Source organism: Psammomys obesus, unplaced genomic scaffold (assembly GCF_907164565.1).
Source record: "Psammomys obesus unplaced genomic scaffold, mPsaObe1.curated_primary_1811, whole genome shotgun sequence".
NCBI classification, from domain to species: domain Eukaryota; kingdom Metazoa; phylum Chordata; class Mammalia; order Rodentia; family Muridae; genus Psammomys; species Psammomys obesus.
Window position 1 is genome coordinate 1,360,534 of NW_026589447.1, and position 27,472 is coordinate 1,388,005.

General features: G+C 36.4%; 1 protein-coding gene across 5 annotated transcripts in view; it reads right to left on the reverse strand.

The window, feature by feature from the left end:
- The window catches only part of Eda (ectodysplasin A), a 435,364-nt gene that overhangs the window by 328,456 nt on the left and 79,436 nt on the right, over nt 1-27,472 (reverse strand). The window contains exon 2 of one of the 5 annotated variants that reach the window (XM_055605109.1): nt 22,610-22,664. The exons of the other annotated variants lie outside the window; for them this stretch is intronic. Coding sequence (XP_055461084.1) covers nt 22,623-22,664 — 42 coding nt within the window. The 3' untranslated portion in view covers nt 22,610-22,622. Of the gene's footprint in view, nt 1-22,609; nt 22,665-27,472 lie in introns of those variants that run through there. 5 annotated transcript variants of the gene reach the window in all.

Genomic DNA, 27,472 nt, shown 5'->3' on the forward strand with positions numbered 1-27,472 from the left:
ATATTCCTATCTTGGTAAACAACACTGACCCTGCCAATAATGGTGTCTGTCATCTTCCCACCAAGTATAGCCCTCTATGTCTCGAGAACCTCCCTCCAAATTCACTTCCAGGATGGGGTCACTGATTATTAATCAATTTGTTCACTCAGGAGTATATATTAAACACCTACTATGTCTAGGTACTATGGATAACAGTGAACAAAACAAAATCTAACTCTTCAAGGAGCTCTCTCATTATAAGGGGACAAAATAAAATAAGCAAATGTGTAAATGTAAGGATATAAATAATGATAAATTATATGAAGAAAAATAATGCAGCATAAAATGTCAAATATGGTTTATGAGGGGAAGAGTTTTGTATGCTAGAAAGACTTTCTGAGGAAGGTTATCTGGGATTTGGGAAGAAAATCTAAAGAGATAAAAAAGCAAATCATTGGGTGTTCATCGTGGAGAGAAAAGGGCAGATCAAAAAGCACAAACATCCCAAGTCTAGAACATGCTTAGCAAGTTTGGGTGGTACAAAAAACAAAGAGTAAAGTGATAGAAAATGACTAGAAAGATAACTTTATACAGATTACATTAAACACTGTTGATTTCATTATCATACAATGGGAGCAATAGCAGGACATGGCTTTGATTTATAAGGATCATTCTAGCAACTATATAGAGATTATAATGAAATAAAAGGTAACAGTGGAAAGTAGCTCAAAGATGGTGATTTATATGAAAGCAGCAGCAGAGAACATAAGAAGCCATATGTAAAATGTTTATGATGTTTAGTTGATAAAATTTCTAGAAAACTGATTGGATGGTGGAGGGAAAAGAGACTCAGTTATAATTGCTAAAATAGTGTTCTTTTGGAAAACGGAGTGCACAGAAGGAATTGGCTCTAGATAAAAGCATGGACAGTTCACATAGATTAACATGAGAAGGATTTGGCACAGAAGCACACAGATGAGTCATTATGAGAGTAGGAAACCTGAGGGCTCACTACTGACTTTTCTTTTTGCAGTAGAAAGAAACCTGGAGCTAGAAATTAAAAAGAGAAATTTGAGGGAGTACGGCTATAAAGCAGTCATCCAAACAAAGTCATTAAGTCTTCACCTCTGAATCAATCTCCACCCAGCTGGATTCATTTTGCAAGGTTTGTGTATGTTTTTAGAAGCCCTTTACTCATGAAATCCTCATCTTAAATGATAGAAACACTTGTATTAAGTAGTTTATTAAGGAGAGAATGATAAACATTTTTTTTAAATAAAGGAAACCTCTACTACAAAAAGTGACAATGCAGTCTACCTACTACTGCTTCTGTCATGTCTCTCAAAACTCCACCCTCACTGTGATATTCCCTGATCTTTTCTCACTTGGAACCTTGCATTAGCATCCCAGCTCTTTAAATTTCTTCACAACCCTCTCCAGCACATTACCAATCAACTGCCAGTACAAGTATATACAATACTCCCACTTGATCACTCGACTCCCTTTTCTTCCTTTATATCGCATATCCTAGCCACATTAAATGATATTTGATCCCTGACTACAACAGACTTTTCAGTTACCCCGTGTTCCTATATACTATTTCCTGTGCCTGGAATGCATATCTTCCAATCATAAGAGACACGGCTCAACTGTTACCTTCACAGCAGCACCCGAGGAAAAAGTAACATCATTTATGCTTGCCTGTGTCTCCTGTAGTAGTTACCACATCAAAAGTATTCAGGTGCACAGCTTCCCCAATGGTTCTATCACTCATCTTTTATCACAAGCGTTTAGTACAGTGCCCGGCACATGAAATAGCGACAGATGTTTATTTAATGAGTTGCCTGTTAGGAACAAAAATAAGCCAAAAGTAAAAGTTGACATTAACATTTTACCTAAAAATACCCTATAACACACATAAGTCTGTGTATAAATATACAATAGCATTTCAATGAGTGGTTCTCAACCTATGTGTCATGACCCTTTTGGGGGATCAAAACACACCCTTTCACAGGGTCACCTAAGTCCCTCAGAAAATATAGATATTTACATTTCAATTCATAACAGTACCCAAATTACAGTTATCAAATAGCAACAAAAATAATTTTAGTGGTTGGGGGTCAACATAGCATGAACTGCATTAAGAAGGTTGAGAATCCAGTAGAATTTTGGGGGTCATTTATGTACAGTATCATATCATTTACAACTAGCAATACTTTCTTTCAGATTTGTATCACCTTGATCTCCTGCAGTTTTCTTATTTTTCTAGCTAGAACTTCAAGTACTATATTGAATAGTAGAAAGCCTTGTTTTGTTCCTGATTTTAGTAAAATTGCTTTGAGTTTCTCTCCATTTAGTTTGATGTTGGCTATCAGCTTGCAGTATATTGCCTCAATGATATGCTGCTATGTTTGGTAAATATCCGTGAGAGGTATGTCTTTTTCTGAATAGAAATGAAAAGAAGTGGATGAGTGTGACGGAGAGAAGACGGAGAAAGGACTGGGGGGATTTCAATCACGATGTAAAATAATAATAATAATAATAATAATAATAATAATGAGGATTTTTTAAAGGTCCTTGGGAATCATGGATTTATTTTTCCACATTTCTTTTATTATTATTATTATTACAACTTATTCACTTTGTATCCCAGTTATAGACCTGTCATTCATCTCATCCCAGTCCCGCACTCTGGTGAGAATTCTGTTTAGCTCTGTACCCTCATTTTTAATTGGATTATTTGGTTTGCTGGGGTATAATTTCTTGTGTTTGTCTTTTGTTTTTTGTTTGTTTGTTTGTTTGTTTTGTTTTGTTTTGGTTATTAGCCTCTGTCTGATTTAGGGTTGGTGAAGATTTTTACCAGTCTGTAGGCAGTAGTTTTCTTCTATTGGAAGTGTCCTTTGATTTACAGAAGCTTTTCAAATTCAGGAGGGCCCATTTGATTGTTGATCTTAGAGCCTGAGCTGTGGGTGTTCTGTTCAGAAAATTGTCTCCTGTGCCAATGAGTTCAAGGCTCTTCCCCACTTCTTCTATACAAAGCAAATAAAATGTAATTAATGTAAAAAATAAAAATTTAATTAAAAAACAGATTTAGTGTGTCTGGTTTTTTTGTTAAAATCTTTGATACACTTGGACTTTACTTTTGTGCAGGGTGACAAATATGGATCTGTTTGCATTTTTTTTTACATGTAAACATCAAGTTAGACCAGAACTGTTTGTTGAAGATGCTATTTTTTTCCATTGCTTGTTTTTTCTTTCTTTGTCAAAAATCAGCTGTGCATAGGTGTGTGGGTTTATCGGTGGATCTTCAGTTTGATTTCATTGATCTACCAGTCTGTTTCCATGCCAGTAACATGCCGTTTTTGTTACTGTTGCTCTATGGTACAGCTTGAGATTTAGGATAGAGATACCTCCAGAAGATCTTTATTGTACAGGATTGTTTTAGCTTTTCAGAAATTTTTGTTTTTTCCAAATGAAATTGAGAATTGTTCTTTCGAGGTCTGTGTTGGTATTTTGATGGGAATTGCATTGAATCTGAACATTGCTTTTGGTAGGATGGCTATTTTTACTATGTTAATCCTACCAATCCATGATCATGGGAGATCTTCCCATCTTCTGATATCTTCTTCAATTTCTTTCTTCAAGACTTGAAGTTTTTTTAATACAAGTCTTTCACTAGCTTCTTTAGAATTACATCAATGTATTTTATATTATTTGTGGCTACTGAGAAGGGTGTTGTTTCTCTAATTTCTTTCTCTGCCCTTTTGTCTTTTGGATAAAGGCGGGTTCTTGATCTTTTGTATCAGGCACTTTGTATCCAGGCACTTTGCTAAAGGTGTTTATCAGCTGTAGGAGTTCTCTGAGGTTACTCATATATATTATCATACCATCTGCAAATAGTGCATCTTTGACTTCTTTCCGATTTGTGTCCCCTTTTAGATGTCTTATTGCTCTAGCTAGGACTTCAAGTACTATGTTGAAGAGATATGGAGAGAGTGGGCAGCCTTGTCTTGTCCCTGATTTCAGTGGGATTGATTTAGGTTTCTCTCCATTTAGTTTGATGTTGGCTATAGGCTTGCTATATATTACCTTTACTATATTTAAATATGTGCCTTGTATCCCTGATTTCTTTAAGACTTTAAACATGGATGGGTGCTGCATTTTGTCGAGTGCTTTTTCAGCATCTAAGATGATTCTGTGTATTTTTTTTCTTTCAGTTTGTTTATATGATGGATTAAACTGATAGATTTCCATATATTGAACCACCCCTGCATGCCTGGGATGAAGCTTACTTGGTCATGGTGGATGGTATCTTTGATTCGGTTTGCAACTATTTTATTGAGTATTTTTGCCGCAATGTTCGTAAGAGATTGATCTGAAATTCTCTTTCTTTGTTGGGTCTTTGTGTGGTTTAGGTATCAAGGTGACTGTGACCTCATAGAATGAGGTTGGTAATATTCCTTCTGTTTCTATTTTTTTTAAATAGTTTGTAAAGTATTGGAATTAGCTCTTCTTTGACAGTCTGGTAGAAGTCTGTGCTGAAAACATCTGGCCCTGAGCTTTTTTTGGATGGGAGGCTTTTGATAAATGCTTCTATTTCCTTGGGGGATATAGGACTATTTAATTTATTTACCTAATCTTGATTCAACTGTGGTAAGTGGAATTGAGCAAGAAAATTGTTCATTTAATTTAGATTTTCAAATTTTGTGGCATGTAGGCTTTTGAAGTAAGACCTAATGATTCTTTGGATTTCCTCACTGTCTGTTGTTATGTCCCTCTTTTCATTTCTGATTTTGTTGACTTGGATAATGTCACTCTGCCTTTTAGTTAGTTTGGCTAAAGGTTTGTCTATCTTGTTGATTTTCTCAAAGAACCAGCTCTTGGTTCTGTTGATTCTTTGAATTGTTCTCTTTGTTTCTAAATAATTGATTTCAGCCCTGAGTTTGATAATTTTCAGCTGTCTCCTCCTCTTGGGTGTTTCTGCTTTTTTTTTTCCTAGAGCCTTCAGGTGTGCTGTTAAGTTGCTTGTATGATATGTCTCCAATTTCTTTATGAAGGCACTTAGTGCTATGAACTTTACTGCTTTCATTGTCTCCCATAGGTTTGGGTATGTTGTGCCTTCATTTTCATTGAATTCTAGGAAGTCTTTAATTTCTTTCTTTATTTCTCCCCTGACCCAGCTGTCATTGAGTAGGGAGTTGTTCCGTTTCCATGTATGTGTAAGCTTTTTGCTATTCTGTTACTTTTGAGGTTTAGTTTTACACCTTGGTGGTCTGATAGGATAGAACAGATTATTTCAATCTTCTTGTATCTGTTGAGGCTTGCTTTGTGCCTGTCTATGGTCAATTTTGGAAAAGGTTCTATGAGGTGCTGAGATGAAGGTATACTGTTTTGTGTTTGGGTGAAAAGTTCTGTAGACATCTCTGAGGATCATTTAAATTAAGACCTCAGTAAGTGTCATTATTTCTCTGTTTAGTGTCTGTCTCAATGATCTGTCCCTTGGTGAGAGTGGAATGTTGAAGTCTTCCACTATTAAGGTTTTGGGATCAATGTGTGATTTAAGCTTTAATGATGTTTCTTTAACATATGCAGGAGCCTTTGTATTTGGGGCATAGATGTTCAGTATTGTGATATACTCATGGTGATTTTTTCTTTGATGAGAAGTGTCCCTCTCCATCTCTTTTGATTAATTTAGGTTGAAAGTCTATTTTATTAGATATTAGATTGCCTACTAGAGCTTGCTCCTTGAGACAGTTTGCTTGAAAAACTTTTCCAGCCCTTGACTCTGAGGTAGTATCTGTCTTTGTTGCTTGGGTATGAGTGCAGCAGAATGTTCAGTCGTGTTTCCTAAACCATTTTGTCAGTCTGTGTCTCTTTACTGGAGATAAAAAGATAGATATTAGTGACCAATGAATGTTACTTCTTTTTATTGTGGAATTGGTGGTGATTGTGTGTTTGTGTACTTGCTTTCTTTTGCTTTTTTGTTGTGAAGGTATCTTTATCCTGTATTTTCTTGTGTGTAGTTGATCTCATTGGGTTGGAGTTTTCCTTCTAGTATCTTCTGTAGGGCTGGATTGGTGAATATACATTGTTTAAATTTAGTTTTGTCGTGGAATATTTTGTTTTCTCTATGTTGACTGAAAGTTTTGTTGGGTATAATAGTCTGGGTTGGCATCTGGGATCTCTTAGCAATTGCATGATATCTGTCCAGGCCCTTCTAGTTTTCATGGTCTCTTTTGAGAAGTCTGGTGTGATTCTGATAGGTTTGCCTTTATATGTTACCTGGCCTTTTCCCCTTGCTGCTTTTACTATTTTTTTCTTTGTTCTGTAGATTTAGATTTAGTGGTAGGCGTTTCTTTTCTGGTCTAGTCTATTTGGTGTCCTGTAGGCCTCTTGTATGTTTATAGGCATCTCTTTTTTAAGGTTAGGGAAATTTTCTTCTATGATTTTCTTGAAAATATTTTCTGGGCCTTGGAGCCTGGAATCTTCTTTTTCATCTATTCCTATTTTTCTTAGGTTTAGTCTTTTGTGATGTCCTTGATTTCTTGGAAGTTTTGTGTCTGGAACTTTTCTGATTTTCTTTTTTGAGAGTTGTATCAATATCTGCACTGTATCTTCAGCGCCTGAGATTCTCTCTTCCATCTCTTGTATTCTGTTGGTGATGCTTACCTCTGTGGTTCCTGATCTCTTCTCTAAGTTTTCCAACTCCAGGTTTTTCTGTTTGTGTTTTCTTTATTGATTCTAATTCTGTTTGCATGTCTTGAAAGGTTTTATTCATTTCCTTCACCTGTTTGATTGTGGATCCTTTCTGTCCATGATGGTCTCTATTTGTTTAGTTGTATTTGACTGTATTGCTTTAAGAGATCTTTTAGTTTCCTCTTTACTTGCCTCTCATAACTGCATAATCATAGATTTAAAATCATTTCCCTGTGTTTCAGCTGCATTAGAATACCCATTCATTTTTGGGTTTCTGGCAAAGCCATGATATCCTGGTTGTTGTTGATTGTGTTCTTATGCTGGCTTCTAGCCATCTGGTTGTCTATAGCCTTGACTGTTCCTGGAGCCTCTAATGCAGACTCAGTCCACATGTCTCAACAGTCTGAAGAAGTCTTCAGGAAGATGAGAGTGTTCCAGGGGCTCAAGAAGGGTGCTGGTAGTACGGATGTCGCTAAGAAAGGGAGGGTGCAGGCACACTTGTCTTGAGTGGCTTGGCTCAGGCATGGCACAAGTGTCTTGAAGGATGAGATGAAGGCGTGTGTGTGCACATGGGAGTGGGTATGTGAATTGATGGTCAGGGGGTGTGCATGTGCAGTTGCCTTAAAGGGTAGAGTGCAGTTACAGGTGGGAGTGGAGATGCAGTATATGCGGGCAGGTGCCTTAATGGGCTTGGCGTGGGTGGCAATTGTGAAGTGTCTCAGAAGGGAGCTAGGTTGAGGCTTGCAGGCCATCTTGGATTCATTATCCATGTGCTTCTGTTGTTTGCCTGCTCTCCACTTGGTGTCCAACAGAACTGTGGCTTGTGTGATAGGACTGCTGTCCCAGTAATCCTGATGCTGTGCTCAGGGGAGCAGGAGGGATCTAATGTCTGGCTGCTAGAGAGGCGTGTAGGGTCCCTGAACCTGGGGCTCCTCACTAGCTGGCATATGCAGAAAGTGTTTGGGCACCACAGTTCACAACTCTTAGACCATGGAGACAGCCCCCCACCCCAGAGGGGGGAAGTTGGATCCGATAGACCACAAATGTCCCGGAAGTCCTGAAGCTGCCCTCAGGGAAGCAAGAGGGGTCTGATGTGTAACTTCTAGAGCGGGGGTCCCTGGTCCTGGGGCTCTGCTCTCACTGGAGTACACAGAAAGTGCAAGGCATCAAGAGTTCACAATTCCTGGACCTAGGAGAAGGCCACAGGCTTCTGCTTCTGATCAGCCCCAATTCAGTGCATGTACCCTCTAGGCCATGGAGCCCCAAAATTGATGGTCTGGATCCAGCTGCCTGTTCACTCACTGGTTATGGAGTCTCGAAGTTTTAGATCCTCTGCCCCTCACATACGGTGCACACTGGTCACCACCAACTTGAAACTCAAGAATCATGGATTTAAATGAAATTTTCTCATCTGGGCTGACTATACTCCTTCTTAGAGGCAAAGACCACATAACTACAATCCCAACATTAAGCAAGTGAAGCCCTCTTTTGAATTGTTTGTCAGGGTTATACAAAATGCTCCAAAAACATACAGACTATTGCTATTACTCTTGTTTGTCCATGAGAGGTAGAAAATTAAGTCCCTATTGCTGAAGACACACTGTACTTCAGACACAGGGCCCAGAGTCCCCTGAGTTGGAACTTACCTGAATGGCTCCTCCCTGAAGACTAGCTTTCATGGTACCAGAAGGTGTCAGGCAAGCTTCTAAGGAAGCCACCAACAGTCCTACCCAGCTATGATCCCTATAAACAACAACAATGAGCAGCATGGCACAATTAAGGATGCAGTAGAGTAATGCATACCTTGGCAATAACCAGCAGCTTTCCATTTGGACTTAAGACCCGTTCAACAAGAGGAAAATCATTCCTGCTACCGGAAACCTAGCCAACTCCTCAGAGCTAGCTTGGAAGGAAACCTATGTTCCAGGGGATCTGACATACATGCAACCAAAACACCAATGTACATAAAATAAAATAAATATTATTTTGGCTTTTTTTTCAAGACAGGGTTTCTCTGTATAGCCTTGGTTGTCCTGGACTCACTTTGTAGACCAAGCTGGCCTCAAACTCACAGAGATCCACCTGTCTTTGCCTCCTCAAGTGTTAAAATTAAAAGCATGTTGACACCGTGACTGGCTATAAATAAATTATAGAAAAAAGAAAAGAAAAGGCACAACCCAGTCCACCCCCCTCCAGTTTCAACACGTATACAAATAACAGATAAAGAAAAACTCTCAACAGTTATTAGGGAAGGCGATATCTCTAAAATATAAGTATTCATATATTTCTGCTTAGAATAATATAAATACCATAGGAACAATAAAGAATATATATGCTGTATGACTTTGTAGTTTATTTCACTTATTTAGTATAACAACTCCATAAGAGGATATCACTTCTTTTACATACAAGGGAACTGAGACTCAGAGAATCACAACTCAAAGATAATATACTCAGTAAGAAAGCAGAAGGTCCACTTGGGGTGGACCTAGGTCTGACTGCTCTACATCTATTGTCTCTCATTTAGCTGAGTAGACAGAGCATGGCTTGCCAACAAGGACACCTATAAGAGCCAATAAATTATATGGATTCATTTTCATCCCATATACAAATATATTCTCCCTTCCTTTGCCTCCCTCAGTCCCGTCTCGCTTTCTCTCTCCCCTCCCTTTTCCTTCCCTTCCTGAGACTGAGTTAACAGTGTTTCTTTCCCAAGCCACATTTGAACTCTTAGGCTCAAGAAATCCTCCCAAGTTACATAGTTGTGTCAATCTTTTTTTCTGAGTCAGGGGGCAGGGGAGGCTTCAGTCAAAATAGTTTTAATTACCTGTCTTCCAGTCAATCCTTTCTTGAACTGTTAGTCTACTAGTCTATTAAATGCATGTATCAAATCATATATTTTAGTTACTATAATCTTCACTTTAAGGATTTGCTTTCATTTTATTGTTGTTTACTGAATGTTTGTATTTTCTAAAAATCTCCATGTTGAAATCTCCATGTTGGAATGCAATGATATTTGAAGATAAAGTCCTTTAGCCATAAAGGTCTTCCTAAGTGGAACTAATCCCCTTAGAAACTAGACCCCTGAGATATCCAACAGGGAGGATGGTCAACTATGAACTAGGAAGTGTTCCTTCAGCAGATTCTAAATGTAGCCTGACACAGCCTCCAGAATTGTGATCTAATCAAATTTTGTTACTGAAGAGATCCAGTCTGTGGTACAATGCATGACAGTCCTACCAGATGAATATACCTGGTAAACCCAGTGACATTTTATTCATGTTATATATTGAATGTTAAAAGTTAATCTAGCTCAGTATGTTATTATCGTCCTCTAGAAATTTACTTAGCTTCTAGCAAGTGGTAAGGGACAAACTAATTCAAAGCTGTACTTTAGTCTTTGTGGAGAAAAATATTTTTTTTCTAGCTCATCCCTACTCCTAGAGTTTGGCCCTGTAGGGATCCCAACTGAATAATTGGGATAATTATTAAGAGTCCCTCCTCTTTGGCAGGCTCTGAACTCTAATTTCTGTCTCCCCAGCATTATGGAATTACTGAAAGCTCTGCTTAGTTGCTGAGCTTTACATCTGCCACTTTGTTTAGCTTTTTCAACTTCTTTGTCCTGTCTCTCCCACTTAGAAATCAGGCAACGTTCCAAGGAAAAATAACACAAAACATTGGACTGAATGCATTTCATTGTATGTTCAGCTTTGGATCATCAGGATATATCTTAACTCTATCTTGTATTTTTATAGCCCAATAAGACTGCTGGACCTTTGCTCATTTTCTTTCTCTTTCACTATTTTTGCATTATTTCCTTGGTTTCATTGTCTATAATAGTTCCACTGGCAAATGCCCTGAAGGAGACAAAGCACAGAATGTTAGGTTCATCTCAATATATCATCTTTTTCCTGGAATTGTGACCCAATTTTGCTTTGGTAACTCTCAGATGCCTTTACACAGAAAACAAAATATGTATAATATAGTACAGTAATAAGCATGGGAAATAACTGCTAGTTTGGTATTTGTTGGTGCTAGATCAGTGGCAGAGTATGGTAGAACAAAAAGGAGGAAACTCAGGCAGAGCTCTGTTTATAGAAGGTGCTATCTCTATTCTACAAAATTTTGTTCAGATAGTTAACAGTATTCCTAGAAGTGGAAGTCTACCACACATTTAATAAATTTTGAAGAAAATGTAACAACAGAAATTAAAGTACTGGAGATATGGCTCAGAGGTTAAAGTACTGACTGTTCTTTCAAAGGACCCAAGTTCAAGTCCCAGCACCCATGTGGCAGATCACAGCTGTCTAAAACTACAGTTCCAGGTGATGTGACACCCTTTTCTGTCCTCTGAGGGTACCAAATACACATGTAGTGCACAGACATATATGCAAGTACAACATCCATACACATAAAAATAATAATAATAAATAATTTTAAAAGGAAACAACTAAAATTTAAGTTTTCTGAAGTCAAAACTTATAAATTCAAAGGCAACACTATCATGTACACAAAATTTAGTATGTCTTAAATTCAAGCCTTTGGATCATCAAATTTATAGAAAAGTAAAATAAATCTTCTAAAATACTATGAGTAAATATTGTGTGACCAAGAATGTAAAAGTTGAATATCCAAGTGTCATTTCTGATGCCTATTAAGCAAGTTCAATAAGTAGTATGATTATACATTTTTACAGAAGTGATATGTACAGATTTTTTCTCAACAATATTAAAATCTAAATAATAATGTAGTAAATACTAACTTCTAGTACTGAATAGCTAGTGAGTCAGAAAGCATTTCTCAATTTTTTGGATTTAAAAATGCCAACATCAACAATAACCTTCCCACAAAGATGCCAAGATAACAGCAAAAAACACTAAACATCTACATAAACTGACAAGGAGAAGTGTTTACATGATCTGTGCCTCAGGGAACTGTCACTTCTATGACACTCAGGTCAGTAGAGTTTAATGAAGGAGGTAAAATTTCTAGCTTTTTTAAGATGACAACAGAGAAATGGCATTGGGAGACAAAGGAGAAAGAATTTTCTATACACAACACAAATGGAAACAGTCAGAAAATAAAGATTCTAAATACAAGGAAGCCAGAATAGGTATTCTTTCTGAAAGTCCAAGTCATGAATCCAGGCTTGGTGGTACATACCTGTAATCCCAGCACTTGGAGGCTCAGGAATGAAGATCACAAGTTTGAGGACAGCCTAGACTATATGTAATTTAACCTTACCTTTAAAAGAGAAGCTAAGTTATTCACTAGAGCACAAACAGTTTATCACTGAACAAAATGATATCTTCCCCCACAGCAACCATTGACTGTCAATAGCCCCTTGGGTACAGGTGAGGCCTCATGAGCTTCTCCCCCACCCATAATGAAATATTGACAGTCCCTCACCAAGACAAACAAACAAACAAACAAAAATCCCAAGAAACTAGGAGGTGAACTTGTTGGAAAGAGAGAGTTTCAAGGGTTTCAGTAGGAGAGGGACGGATTGAGAGAAGATAATGAAGGAAAGAAAATAACTAAAAGTCATTATATGTATGAAACATCAAAAAACAAAACAGAACAAAAACAGGCCATGAAGGGGCTAAAAGAAACAAGGAAAGCACAGTGGTCACGAACATCTCAAGCAGTGTTGCTTGTAGCTCAGAAAAAAGGAATCAGTTTATTTCATCTATATTTTTGTTGGAGGAATCAGTTTATTTCATCTACATTTTTGTTGGCAAAGGTATAGTTCTGTAGTGTAGCATGAAGGACCCACAACCACTACTAATCAAATTCTTTATTCCTCCTAAGAACTAATGAATACTTTCCACTCATATAAAATTATACTTAGAAACCAGCTCACTAAAGAAATCATACAGAAAGTCAGGTATCTAGCTACTGCACATTGGTATTTCATAGCACCAAGAAGGAAAACACTAGACTTTGTATTATTTCATTTAGATTTCTGATACCAGAGTCTAAATTACTCAAATTGCAATTTGGTTGCAACAGCAGTTCTGGCCTTCAAAAACATTCTAGAACACTGGAAGGTTAGAGTTGGCAAGACCTAAAGTCTAAATATCTGCAAATGCCAAACAACAGCTTATACCTGGTTTACTATTTCGCCAGGGGTGAGGATGGAGCACTAAAAAATAAATAAATAAAAATAAAAGAAAGATAGCAAGAATGGCTGATTCCCTGAAGAAAGTGCATATCCTTAAGATTACATAATACTGCCAGAAGTAACTGAACTACAGCAGAAAAATTTCAAACACATTCCAACATGCCTCTAATTAAGATGTTTTGGGAGGTTCCAGAATTATAGCTATCAAACATGAAACCTAAAGAATTTACTAAGATTAAAAAGATTACCAGCTTTAACTCAAGTAAAAGTGTACTGGAAGAAATAGGTTACTTGGACTCTGCTAATAATAACGCTATTTTTTGGCCTTCCTGAAACTGATGGTATTTTAGGTGCAATAATTAGGGATAAAAGCATGAATTTAAACATATATACTATACAAATTATAATACTATGTATGCTCAGAAGGTTCAAACTAAACATCTGATAAACTTTATGTTTTAGAAGAATGCAGATGCACTACAACTACACACTTATTTAAAATATGTCAAGACATATGGTAGGACATAATGAAGTACCTAACAAGCAAAAATTTTGCAGCATGTAGAAGCAAGCTAGGTACCCACACAAGGTATGTATTTTGAAATATTTATGGATGGTTAACCAAAAAGGCTAATTTAACACCTACACATCAATTCTACGGAGACTGGGCTGTAAAATATTTGCATTTACTACTCAGTAAGAAAATCATCACCAGCACTGTATTAAGAGTGTCAGTTGTAATTAGGTGAAATTTCATCATTTAAAAGATACGCAATCTTCTTCCTTGAGAAGTTTAATTTATATAACCTAACTGGAAGGCTGTCAAAACTGAAATTATGACTATACAATCACAAAGGAAAATCAACAAGTATCAAAAGAAACAAAAGTAAAAGTTTTCTCCATCTTGGATTTTACAAATGTAAAAACCACAGTTAGAATGCTTTCTCTCTTCAAGTAACTGTGTCACTAAATGTATATTATCTTTTTTAATATGAGTAAGAAGTGTAAAGTTGGTCTGCTTAGTAGCAGCACTGTTGCCTCCACTTTACAGGTGATGAAATAAGCTCAGAGGTTAACAACCCCAACCCACACATCTATAAAGACTGGTACGGGTGAGATCCAAATGCAAGACTTCCTGGCTCTCGGGTTCATCTACATAACTCTGTGGATGTAATAACATAAATTTATTCAACGATAACTAGAAGAGTGGCATGTTTCTGCAAAACACCAAAAACGTCCAAATGACCTGAGCCTTAGAAAGAGATACTCTGAAGATAAATTACTCAAATTTATCTTCATAGGAAAAAAAAAAAAAAGGAATTCCAAAGTGCAATCAGTAACAATGTTAGGTGACAGAGAAACAAAAATGATTCAATTCCTGTATTATTTCCATATGGCCTCTATTAACAAAATTCAGTACAGGAAAGGGTACGAGAGACATTCATAGAAGGAAGTAAAATAAATAAAATGAAATAAATTCCAGGATACAGAAAAGACCTTGGGCTACGATTTTCAAACTACTGTCTAGACAGTAATGTGAATAATGAGACAGGGGCAAAAGTCTGGAGGGAGATACACATACTCCTGATTTTTTTTTCTAAAAAGCCATGTCTTCAAGCTGGTGAATATAAAAATGGTGATAGGTACTAGGTAGGCTCATAGAACATATTTTTTTTTAATCTATTCTGAGTAAGGTGGTGCTTTGCACTGCTCATCTCTGCTAAACACCAGAAGAAATCAAATAACTTCTATGGGTAATAAGAAGCTGAGCTGAATCGAGAATAGAAAAACAGAACTACCATAAGAAGTCTTACAATCACACACAGAAAATAATGTCTACACATGATTTTTCTGGTTGTTTTAATTGTTTTTTGTTCTGTGAGAAAATATATACCAGGCTAACCTCATACTTATAATACTCCTACCTCTAACTCCCAGGTTCTGTGATTATAAACAGATATGGTGTTTCTGAATCACTGACCCTAGCCACAGAGGTCAGTATAGAAAAGGTTTATTACTCTCTACATTCCTCTGACAACATGAGAAGAGCACGCTGTCTTTAGCATTAGCATAGAACAAGTAGAATAAGTAGCTAGAGAATAGACTCTTTTCTATCATTCTGACACTTTCTTTGTATACCATACCTAAAATACTGGCACTGGCAAAGGAGAAACTTCAGGAGACACCAGATATACAAGTAGCCTGGTCTAGGACATGACTGTGCTCTAAAAGGCCCAAATATCTCTACTTCTACCAAAGAGGGAAGATGGAGCCCAAGATAGGGTTCAACCAAAGAGGCCTAGTTCTTAAATATTTCTTTATCTTACAGATCCAAGTCTTTCTTCCTTTGGGGGAAATAATAGGGCATAATATAATGAGAAAAACTGATGGACTATCTCACCATGCTACTTTTTCTTCTAGAGATGTTCAGGGACATGCCTGAAGAAAATCTCCATCACTAGTGGGAAATGCAGCAACACTAGACAAAAACAAGCAAATGGAAACCTCAAAGGTAGGGAGAATTAAACTGTCATTGGGACCATAATTTTAAAAAGTAGCTCACAGCTAATATATTGAACATAAGTAATATTATCTATGGACTAAATATAAGTAGGCTATTTGCAAAAAATACAACAGCATTTAGTATTTCCTAACAAAGCATCCATTATATAATAAAAAAATAACCTAGCAATCATACCAAGAAATAATAAAATAAAAATAACAACTTGATAGAACCAACATTGGGATGAATCGAGTTGGAATTACTTGACAAAACTTTAAAATATCTATCATAAAAATGTTTCAGCATCAACTATAAATTCTCATGAAGTGAAGGAAAATAATAAATACCTCAATAAAGATAAATATCATAAAAGGAAGCCAATAAAGTCTATATAAATAAAGATATAATGATAGATTTTTATAAGGTTGTTGGAGGAGTCAATACTACAACAGAAATGATGAATAACAAAGATTAGAAGTTGCCCAATCAAGGATCTCATGAACGTGTGAAGCAATATTAATAGAAGTGGAGTTTCAAACTGAGAGGCAAAAGGTATGCTAAAGGTATGTTCACAGAAACAATATTTGAAAGATTTCAAACTTTGGTACAAGACAAGCATCCAGGAAACTGAGTGAAATTCAAATTCAAAAACACCCTTGCTACAACACAATATAATTAAATTTTTTAAACCTAAAACAAACAATTGTAAAAGGAAAGTGGAAAGAGATGTGCACTGACTATATGTGAACACAAATTCAAAAAGCTCAGGATTTTTGTTCTGAAACTGAAGGCCAACAGAAAAGTGATAACAATATCTTTCAAGTTGTGAAAGCAAACAACTGCCAAACATGGATTCTCTATCTGGTAAATCTCCTTTAGGAGTGTAGGGGAAATAAAACATTTTCAGATGAATGAAAACTAAAAGAATTTATTGCTAGAAGAAACAGCCTTAAAATGTATCCAAGGGAACTTCTGTAAACACAAAAGAAACCATAAAAGAAGGGTCTGAAAGTATCAGAAAGAAAGATTAAAAAGTACAGCAAGAGTATATATATGGTTATAGAAACAAAATATATTGCCATCTAATACTCAAGACAAAGATATTTAAAAATGGCCCAGCATGTATGGAAACTTTCCAACAAGGTTTATTCCATGAGTGAGTTCTCTCCTTAGGATTGACATGGTAGAAAGAGAGAACTGATTTTCACATGCATGCTGGGGTACACTCATGCATTTATGTGTGTGTGTATGTACATATATACACACTGTCTGAATAAAGAAGTTAATTTTAATTTTAAATTAAAATATAAAAAACACATATTACCTTATAATTACTTGCACAAATTTCACCTGAAGTAAAAAGTATTGCTATCAATGGACTATGATAGTATACATATGTATATTATGATAATGTAATGTGTATAATACATATGCGTGAAGATATGCATATATGTATGTGTATATGTATCATATATAATAGTACTCTATTGATAGCAATAATATATATATTATATATATAATATATATATTATATATATAATATATATATATTGTATATATATGTATATATATGTAATATATATACATATATATATAATATATATATATATATATTACAAGGAGTTATAGTCAAAGGCTTTATGAACCATAATGAAAATGTTCAAATAATCCACAAAGGACAAGAAAAAAAGAGGAAATAGATCCAGAAAAGACAAGCATATAAATAAATAAAAGCCTGGTGTGGTGGAAGTGTACCTGTTTCCTATCTACAAGGGAGTCTATGTTAGGAATGCTGGGTATTTAAGACCAAGCAGAATAATAAATAATAATAAAAACTAAATAAAAACTTGGATCTTAGACCTAAGATAACAACAACAATAAGAATGATGATTACAGCAATGATAATAATAAATAGCACATCTAAGCACCACTGTATGCCAGTAATTAACAAAAGTACAAATGCCATTAATGTACCAAAAAACAGAGACTGGCAGAAAGAGATAAAAAGAAAAGGTCAGGTATATTTTAGACCTGTTCCTTTGTGTGTATTCCATACTGTCTCACTATGTTTGAACTTTCTGTATAGCTCTAACAGACCACAATCTTGTGATTCTTCTGCTTTAGCTTCCAAGCTCTGTGAAAGGAGGCATGTATCACCACACTCAGTTCAAACATGCATTCTTTACAACAAACTCATTTCAAATTCAGTGAAATAGACAAATCATAAGTAAAACAGTTGGGGAAACACACTACATTAACATTTTGGTGGCTAATTTTGCAAAATTGTATTCATTATTTTTAAATTTATTTTTGAGAGTACAACATTTTTTTATTCCCTTTCCTCCCTGAAAATATTCCCATGTATCCCTCTGCCCTGTCCTTCAAATTCATGGCCTCTTTTGTCACTAAGTGTTATCTCATACATATATGTACATGAATACACATATATTCCTCAATGTAACCTTTTCAAACCATATAATGTTACTGTATGCATGTTTTTAGAGCTGACCATTTGGTGCTGGACAACCAAGGGCATACCAATTGGTTGTCCAGTGCATAAACATTTTAATAAGCAAAATAATGTTAATATATGATAAAATGAACTTCAGAACAAAGAAAACTTACAAAGTAATAAAAGAGGAATGCCTTAAGTGTATGTGCAACAAACAACAGAGTTCAGGCATACAAAAACCAAAGACTGATAGAATTACATAGGACAAAATGGCTAAGATCAGAAGCTCAAGCAACAGCACTTGCAGGCGAAAATGTAGAGAACTGGAATCCTCCTCCATTGTTGGTGGTAGTGCAAAGTTGTACAGTCATAGTGGAAGTCAATTTGGAGGTTTTTCAGAAAATTGGGAATAGAGCTACCTCAAGACCCACCTATACCATTCCTCGGCATATATCTAAAAGGTGCACCAACATACAATAAGGACAATTGCTCAACTATGTTCATAACAGCTGTATTCATAATAGCCAGAATCTGGAAATAACCTGGATGTCAACAGAAGAACGAATACAGAAAATGTGGTATATTTCTATAATGGAATACTACTCAGCTATTAAACACAAGGAAATCATGAAATTTGCAGGCAAATGGATAGAATTAGAAAAGACCACCCTGAGTGATGTCAGAAGCAGAAAGACACACATGGTACATATTCACTTATCAGTGGATATTAGCCATAAAGTACAGAATAATCATACCACAATCTACACACCCGAAGAAGCCAGGGAAGGCCCAAGGGAGGATGCTTGAATCTCATTCAGAAGAGAAAATAAAATAGACATCTGAAATAAAAGAATGGAGGGAACTGGGTGGGAGATGGGGTAGGGAGAGTAATAGAGGTGAAGATCAGATGTGCAGAGAGTGGGTAGGTGTGAAAGAGAGGATGAGGAAAGAGAATGGAAATCAGTTGAGGGTGGACATCTCTGGGATAGGGGAGGATCCTGGGAGTGTGTGGGGATGGTCCTAGGTGTGACAATTGGAGGGGGTTAAGGAGCCTGAAGTCACCACCTGGAATCCACAACCCACACTTAAAACCTTAGACTCAAACTTTGTCTTGCCTACAAGAAGCGAAGGGATAAAGATGGAGCAGAGATTGAGGGAATGGCCAACCAATGACCAGTCCAACTTGAGACCTACTCCATGGGAGAAAGCCAAACTCTGATACTATTAATGATACCCTGCTGTGCTTGCAGACAGGAGCCTAGCATAACTGTCTTTTGAGAGGCTTCATCCAGCAGCTAATGAAACAGATGGAGAGACCCACAGCCCAACAATAGGGACTCTTGTGGAAGAGTGGGAGGAAGGATAAAGGAAGCCAGAGGTGTCAAGGACACCACAAGAAAACCTACAGAGTCAACTAACCTGGAACTATAGAGGCTCACAGAGACTGAACCACCAACCAAATAGCATGCATGGGCTGGACCCTAGGTCCCTTACACAAATGTAGTAGATGTGCAGTGTAGTCCATCATGTGGGTCTCTGAATCTGTTGCTTGTTTCTTGATTTCCTTCGCCTAGCTGGGCTGCCTTGTCTTGCCTCAGTGGGAGAGAATGTTTTATGATTAAATTTTTATTTTTATATTAATTACCGTTTTGTAGCCCAGCTGTAGCCCCTCCCTCATTCCCTCCTAATCCCACCCTCCCTCATCTCCTCCCATGTCCCTCTTCAAGTCCACTGATAGGGGAGGTCCTCCTCCCCTTCCATCTGACCCTAGCTTGTCAGGTCTCATCAGGAGTAGCTGCATTGTCCTTCTCTGTGGACTGCGAAGTCCCCTCAGGGGGACGTGATCAAAGAGCCAGCCACTGAGTTCATGTCAGAGACACTCCATGTTCCCCTTACTAAGGAACCCACTTGGATACTGAGCTGCCATGGGCTACATCTGAGCAGGGGTTCTAGGTTATTTAGGTTATCTCCATGTATGGTCCGTGGTTGGAGTATCAGTCGCAGAAAAGACCCCTGTGCTCAGATTTTTTGGTTCTGTTGCTCTCCTTGTGGAGCAACTGTCCCCTCCAGGTCTTACTATCAATCCCTTCTTTCATAAGATTCCCTGCACTCTTACCAAAGTTTGGTATTGAGTCTCAACATCTGCTTTGATACCCTGCTGGGAAGAGTCTTTCAGAGGCCCTCTGTGGTAGGCTCTTGTCTTGTTACCTGTTTTTTCCCTCTTCAGATCTGTCTAACTTTCCTTTCTGAATGATGATTGAGTATCTCATCCAATTTTACTTCTTGCTTAGCTTCTTTAGGTGTATAGATTTTAGTATGATTATCCTAATTATATGTCTTATATCCACTTATAAATGTGTGTCTTTCTGCTTCTGAGATACCTCACTCAGGATGATATTTTCTAGATCCCACCATTTACCTGCGAATTTAATTATTTCCTTTACTCCTGTTGCTACTTGAGATGCGAGGATGGCATCCTTGGGGGCCTCCACTTCTCTATGAGGAAGGAAAGTGGGAAATGGGGCTGGGGTACATGAGGGTTGGGCTAGGAGGAGAGGGCAGAGGGGGCTGGGATCAGGCTGTAAAGTTATTAAATAAATAAACAAGAAAAAATGAAAAATAAAATAGAGAAAAACTAGTTTAGAAACTAGAAAATGAGGAATAAGTAAGGCTTCTAGTTCTACAATTTACTGTACATTTTCTCTCCCTTGCATGGATTTCACGTTTCTTAAGTGAAAGAAAAGAATTGCTTTATAGTCCAACCTGCTGAATATGTCTTATTCCTATAAAATTTTATTAAGTCAACCACTTATGAAAATGCCTATATTTTTGTTATATTTTCAGGTAAGCTCTTGCTTTCCTCTTTTGTTTTTACTCAACTTTTCCCTTTTCTAAAACTATTTTTCTTCCTCCATACAGTGGTTTGAATAACAATGGACCCTTATAGGCTCATATATTTGAAAGCTTAGTCACCAGGGAGTAGCACTATTGGAGAAAGTGTGTCATTTATGGTGGGCTTTTACATTTCAAAAGCCCATGCTAGGCCCAGTCTCCCAGTATCCCAGTCTCTCTCTCTCTCTCTCTCTCTCTCTCTCTATATATATATATATATATATATATATATATATATATATTATATATATGTAATTCTCTCTCCCTGCTGCCTGTACATCAGAATGTAGAACTTTTTCAGCACCATGCCTGCCTACATACTTCCATGGTACGTGCCCTGATGATAATGGGCTAAGCTTTCAAAACCGTAAGAAAGCCCCAATTAAATGCATTCTTTTATAAGAGTTTTTAAAAAGAATTAAATGCAAAGTAACAGATCCAAAATTACTTTATTGGAGATTCACATACTCCAAGTCCTGAACTGGAACCCGATTCCTAAATCCATTGTCCTAGTCCAGTCTGAGGCACCCCACCCACACCATTGTCACCTTCCATTGAGTCAGAATGCACATTTTGTTCTCCAGCCCCATCTGCTGTGTCCACATAAGAACTACCTTCATTAACCCCAGGACACACATCTTGAACAATTAATCATAAACTTCATCAAAGAATTCAAGAAGTTTAAATAAGACAAAATCCAAACATCCTGATGAATAAATGCCTAAGTGATACTCAAGAAAACACAAACATGAGGCTGACTAAAATGACAAACGCAATCCAGAATTTGAAAAAAATGAATTCAATAAAGAGATAAAAACACTGAAGAGAGACATGAAGAATTAAATGACATCATAGATAAAATGGACATAATAGATATTTGCAGCACATTCTATTCAAACTCCGAAATATACATTCTTTTAAGCATCCCATACACTTTATCTAAAATATATCAAATATTAGCACACAAGGGAATTCTCCACAAACAGTAAAATTGAACTAAAATTGAACTCCTGGTACCCTATCTACCAAAATGGAATAATGGTAAAAATCAACAGCAAGAGAAACTACAGAATATACGAGGAATGGACAACACACTACAAAACAATGACTAGCCCACTGAAGAAATCAAACAGGAGATCAGAAATTTTTTACAAGTGACTAAAAATGAAAATACAATAGAGCAGAACCAATGGAAAACAATGAAAGCAGTCCCAAAAGGAAAGTTTCCAGATGTACATGTGTACAATTTAGAAATTGAAGAGGCCTTGAACAGATAAGTTACTGATTAATCTGAGATACTTAGAAGAACAAATAATTCAGATCAAGGCAGAAATTAATAAAATAGAAAGAAGAATAAAAATATGCAAAATCAATGACACAAAAGTTAGTTCTTCAATAAGTTAAACAAGATAGACAACCGATAGCCAAAATAAGAGATGGGGTAACCCAAATTAATCAAATTAGACACAAGAAGAGAGAAATTGCAATATATAAATGAAATTCAGAAAATCATAAGCATGAACCTTAAAAGTTACATTACATTAAATTGAAAAATCTAAAGGAAAGAGGTGGATTTCTAGATATATATGACCTAGCAAAGTTAAACCAAGATGAGTTAAGAAAATTTAGTAGATTTATAACAAGCAACACGACTACCATGGTAATTATATATACATATATAAAATCTTCCACCTACCAAAATACAGGCCCAGATGTATTAACTGCTTAATTCTAACAGAACCATAAAGGAAAGCTAACACTAATTCTCCTCAAATTAATCTATAAAATATCGGAGGAATAAATACCACAAAACTCTTTCAAAAAAGCCAGAATTATTTTGTTACCAAAACCAGATAACGATGCAACAACAAAGGAGCAAAGATTAATTTTCCTTAAGGAACATAGATGAAAAAAGTTCTCAATAAAATACTTGCAAACCAAATTCAAGATTACATCAAGAAAATCATTCAGCATGATCAAGTTGGCTTCATTCCACAGATGCAGGGATGGTTCAACATCTGCAAATAAATAAATATAATACATCACATAAATGGTCTTAAGGTCAGAAATCACAGGATCATCTCAATAGATGCAGAAAAGGCCTTTGGCAAAAATCCAACATCTCTTTATGAAAAAGCCCTGAAAAATCAAAGAATAGAAGCAGATATTGTAATATAATAAATATTGCAGAAAAAATTATAGCCAAATTATACTAAATAGAGAAAAATTCAAAGGCATTCCACTAAGATCAGGACCAATACCTATAGACATACATATACATATACATATACATATACATATACATATACATATACATATACATATACATATACATATGCATATGCATATGCATATGCATATGCATATACATAAGCATATAGATATGCATCACCTGGCTAGATACTACAAGTCCTTCTCCAGGGCGCAACCTAGTGAGTTTATCTGGTATTCCCCTCTATGCACTCTCCCTGAACCCTATATCTATCTACACTCCAGGCTTGGAACGAGAACCACATTCTGCACACCTGTCCTGTGTCCACCAAATTTCATTCCACATAAGCCATTAGAAACCTCTAGGCCTAACATGCTCAGATATCCTCTCTTCAGAGCCTATCTGTTTCATCCATATCAGACACAGAACTAACAAAAGAAGTATATATGTCCAGATCTCATCACAGAAAGAGAAACAACATGAATGATCAAGCCCATGTCTCCTCTCCAAAACCTACCAGTCCAGAAAAAAAAAATGATTGCCAATTTGAATTACCTAGATGAATACTGTTCAAATTTAAAAAATTACAAAAAAAATATTTACAAATATTATTAATCAAAATACACATCCGATCCCTCGAAAATGAAAAAAGGTCATAAATTCATATAGAACCACAAAAGACCCCAGATACCCAAAACAATACTGAAAAAAAGAAAACAATTTTAAGATGGATTACAACTCCACAATTTTAAATATATTAAGGAGCCATAGTAATAAAAGTAATGTGGTACTGGCACAACAATAGACATGTATACCAATGTAGCAAAATCAAAGACCAAAACATAAGTACATATAACTTCAGCCATTTCATATTTGACAGATGCCTAAAACATACACTGGAAAAAAGAAAGCATCTTCAACAAAAAATGCTGGACAAACTAGATGTCTGCATGAAGAAGAATGAAATTAGACTCTTTTCTATCACCTCTCACAAAAAATACAGATTCCAAATGAGTCAGCAACCCAACTGTGAAATGTGAAACACTAAAAATACTAAAAGAAAACAAAGGCAGAACCTCCATGATATAGGTGTAATAAAGGACTTTTTGAACAGGACTCCATTTAACCAGAGAATGAAGGCCAACAACTGACAAGTGAAACTTCATGAAACTAAAAAGCTTCTGCAAAGCTAAGGAAATGATCAATAGGGTGAAGAAGAAGGCCACTGAATGGGAGGGATTTTTTTTGCCAGCTTTATAGCTGACAGATTAAAATTCAGAATCTACAAAGAAGGAAAAAACAAAAGGCCAAAAAACCAACCTTCATCAAAACATGGGCCTGAGACATGAAGAGGGAATGAAAAGAAAGAAAGAAAGGAAGAAAGGAAGAAAGGAAGAAAGGAAGAAAGAAAGAAAGAAAGAAAGAAAGAAAGAAAGAAAGAAAGAAAGAAAGAAAGAAAGGAAGAAAGGAAGGAAGGAAGGAAGGAAGGGAAAGAAAGAAAGAGAGAGAGAAAGAAAGAAAGAAGAAAGGAATGAAAGAAAGAAACGAACGAAAGAAAAGAAATGAAGAAACAAAGAAAGAAATGAAGAAACAAAGAAAAAAATGTCTAAGAACTACCTCCAAATGAGATATTCAGAGGCCATAGCAATTAGGGAAATGCATATAACAAATCAATATTTCATCTTACCCCAGTCAGAATGGCAAAGATCAACAAAACAACCAATAGTAAATGTTGCAGAGACATAGGGAAAAGGGAACTGTCACTTGCACTTGGTAAGAAATCAAACTGGTACCACCACTCTGAAAACTGATGTAGAAGACTCTCAATAAGACAAAAAAATAAATCTACCATATGACCTAGTTAGATCACTCTTCAGTATTTTACCAAAGGACTGGGCATCCTAATTCACAGAAACTTTCTCTGTCATGTTCATTGCTTCTCTACTCATAATATCAAGAAAATGTCCTTTAACCAACAATGCATAAGACTTGGTACATGTATTCTATAAAATACTATTCAGCTGTAAAATAAAATAAAATCATTGACTTTGTAGGTAAATGTATGAAACTAGAAAAGTTCATATTGAGTGAGGTAACCCAGACCTGGAAAGACAAAGGTTAGATATTCTCTCATTTGAAGCTCCTAGATCTAACTTTTAAGAGGTGAGTACATATCCTAGAGCAACTGCAGAAACAAGGAAAGTAAAAAGAGTCTACTAAGGGACTGGGGTGGCTCTGAAGAAATGAGAGAGGGGAATACCAGGGTACAAGAGATCTGAAGGGGAAAATGTGAGTAACGGCAGGGAGACTTTCTAATTAGGAACGGGAAGGAGAAAAATACAGAAGAATAAATACATAAGGATCAAGGATCATTGTGGAAGACAGGATAGAGAAATTAGAAGAGGCAGAGGTTCAGGGAGTTGGATGTGAGGTTGTGTCTCCTTGCGATGTCAGAAGCTACACCCATAGTCCCTCCAAAATGACTGCCTAAACATCAGATAAACAAGGAAAAAAATAGAAGAGCTAATGTGGATTTGGGGGGAAATCCAGGAGGTCTCAATCTACAGATAATTAAGAAATGCTGAGAGTGGGAGGAAGAGAACAGGAATTGGTTATTTAATACCAAATGGTCATCTCTAAGAACATACATGTACATATTATACTGATTGATCAGTATACTTATCAGGTTATATGTATATATTTAAAAATAAAGACACATACATTACATATATACCTGTAATAAAAATTAATGAAAAAGGAAGACATAAATTTGAAAAATAAGGAGAGTACATGGGAAGGTTTAGAGGGCAGAAAGAGATGAGGGAATAGTGTAATTATATTATAATCTGAAAAAATAGAACAATTTAAAATGGGAAAAAAGAAAAATGGAAAAAATGGGGGGGATATGAGTAAGCCATGAGGAGCAAGCCAGTAAACAGTATTCCTCTATGGCCTCTGTTTCAGTTCCTGCCTTGAATTCCTACCTAATTCTTTCAGTGATAGAATGTGACCTAAGAGTTTTAAGCTCTCCCAGCTTACCAGCTGCTGTTGGTTGTGGTGTTTTACCACACTGGGTATAAGTTTTCAGAATTGCATATTAAAACTGTATTTCAAAAACAACTCTGATTACAATTTTTTTGAAGATAGTTAAAAATTAAAAAAAAAAAAAGTTCAGCTATGTGCAGTGGTACACATTGATAATCCCAGCAGATAGGAAGCTGAGGCAGGAGAACTACTCTGAGTTCCAACCTGGGCTTTATAGCTAGTTGTAGGAAATTGTCAAAGATACAAAGAGACCTTGTGTGTAAGAGCGAGAGAGAGAAAGAGAGAGAGAGAGAGAGAGAGAGAGAGAGAGAGAGAGAGCAGGTGGGGAAGAGACCTCATAACTAATATGATTTTATTAATGAGTCCCAGGCTAGGGAGGTGGCACAATGGGTACTGCAATTGCTTTATAAGTATGAGGACCTGAGTTCTGATGCTCAGAACTAAAGCCATACAAGGTTGCACACATCTGTAATCTAAAGCGCTTCTACAGTGCAAACGGAGCCACAGACAGAATCTCCAGAAGCTTGTGAGCCAGCTAGCCTGGCCTATGCAGTAGCAGAAGGAAGGAAAGAAGGAAGAAAGGAGGGAGGAAGGAATAAAGGGAGGAAAAGAAGGAGGGATAGAAGGAGGAAAGAAGGGAGACTTTATTTTAAATTTTAAACATGGAAGTTGAAGACCAATACCATGCCTGTCCTCTGGCATCCACACATGAACTATACCTTGTATGTGCTAGTGCATGCATGTATGTGTATAAACATGAGCACATGTGTGCACACACTTTTTTCAAGAAACGAATATTGGCTAGAGGATGTATTTCAGTGTCAGCATTTGCTTAACATATGCAAAATCCTAGACAAAAATTTTCTCCCCTCCCCACTTCTATTCCTTCTTTCTTTCTGTCCTTATATAAAAGTAATCAAAAGTTATAGCTGTTTTTATTTCTTAAGTCTAGAAAACCATTTGATGGGCTTACATGACACAGTCACAGAAGAGTAAAAAAATCAACTTGTTCCATTGAAGCTGAGAAAAGTGGTATTTCAAAGAGCACATTCCAAATACTGATTTACAGATTAAATGTCAATCAATAATTTCCAGACAAAAAGTCCCACCCTTTTCCAGATTTCTATTAATGGCTTGAATAGCAAACAGACACCATGTTAGTGGCCTAAAGGAAAGAGGGGTGGCTAGTTATATTAATCATCTTTCCAACCTGAGAGATACAACTTAAAAGAAGGAAATACTAATTCTACCTCATAATTTCAAAAATGTTAGTTTACTGTTGCTTATTCTATTGTTTGTGGGGCTGAAATGGGGCCAAGCATGCACAGTAAAGCTCCTCATCTGATTACAGCAGGGAGCTGGAACCATTGGGGAACCATTGATCTAAAACTTTATTCAAGGGCACTTTTTAAAGACCTTACTAGGCTTCAAGTCTCAAAAGTTACATCACCTCCCAAAAGTGCTTGAGACCAGTTCTTCAAGAGATGAGCCTTTAGAGAATGGTTAAGGTCCAAATTACAGAATTAATATTAGGTTTATTAGAGTCAAAGATTAACACACTACATTGGC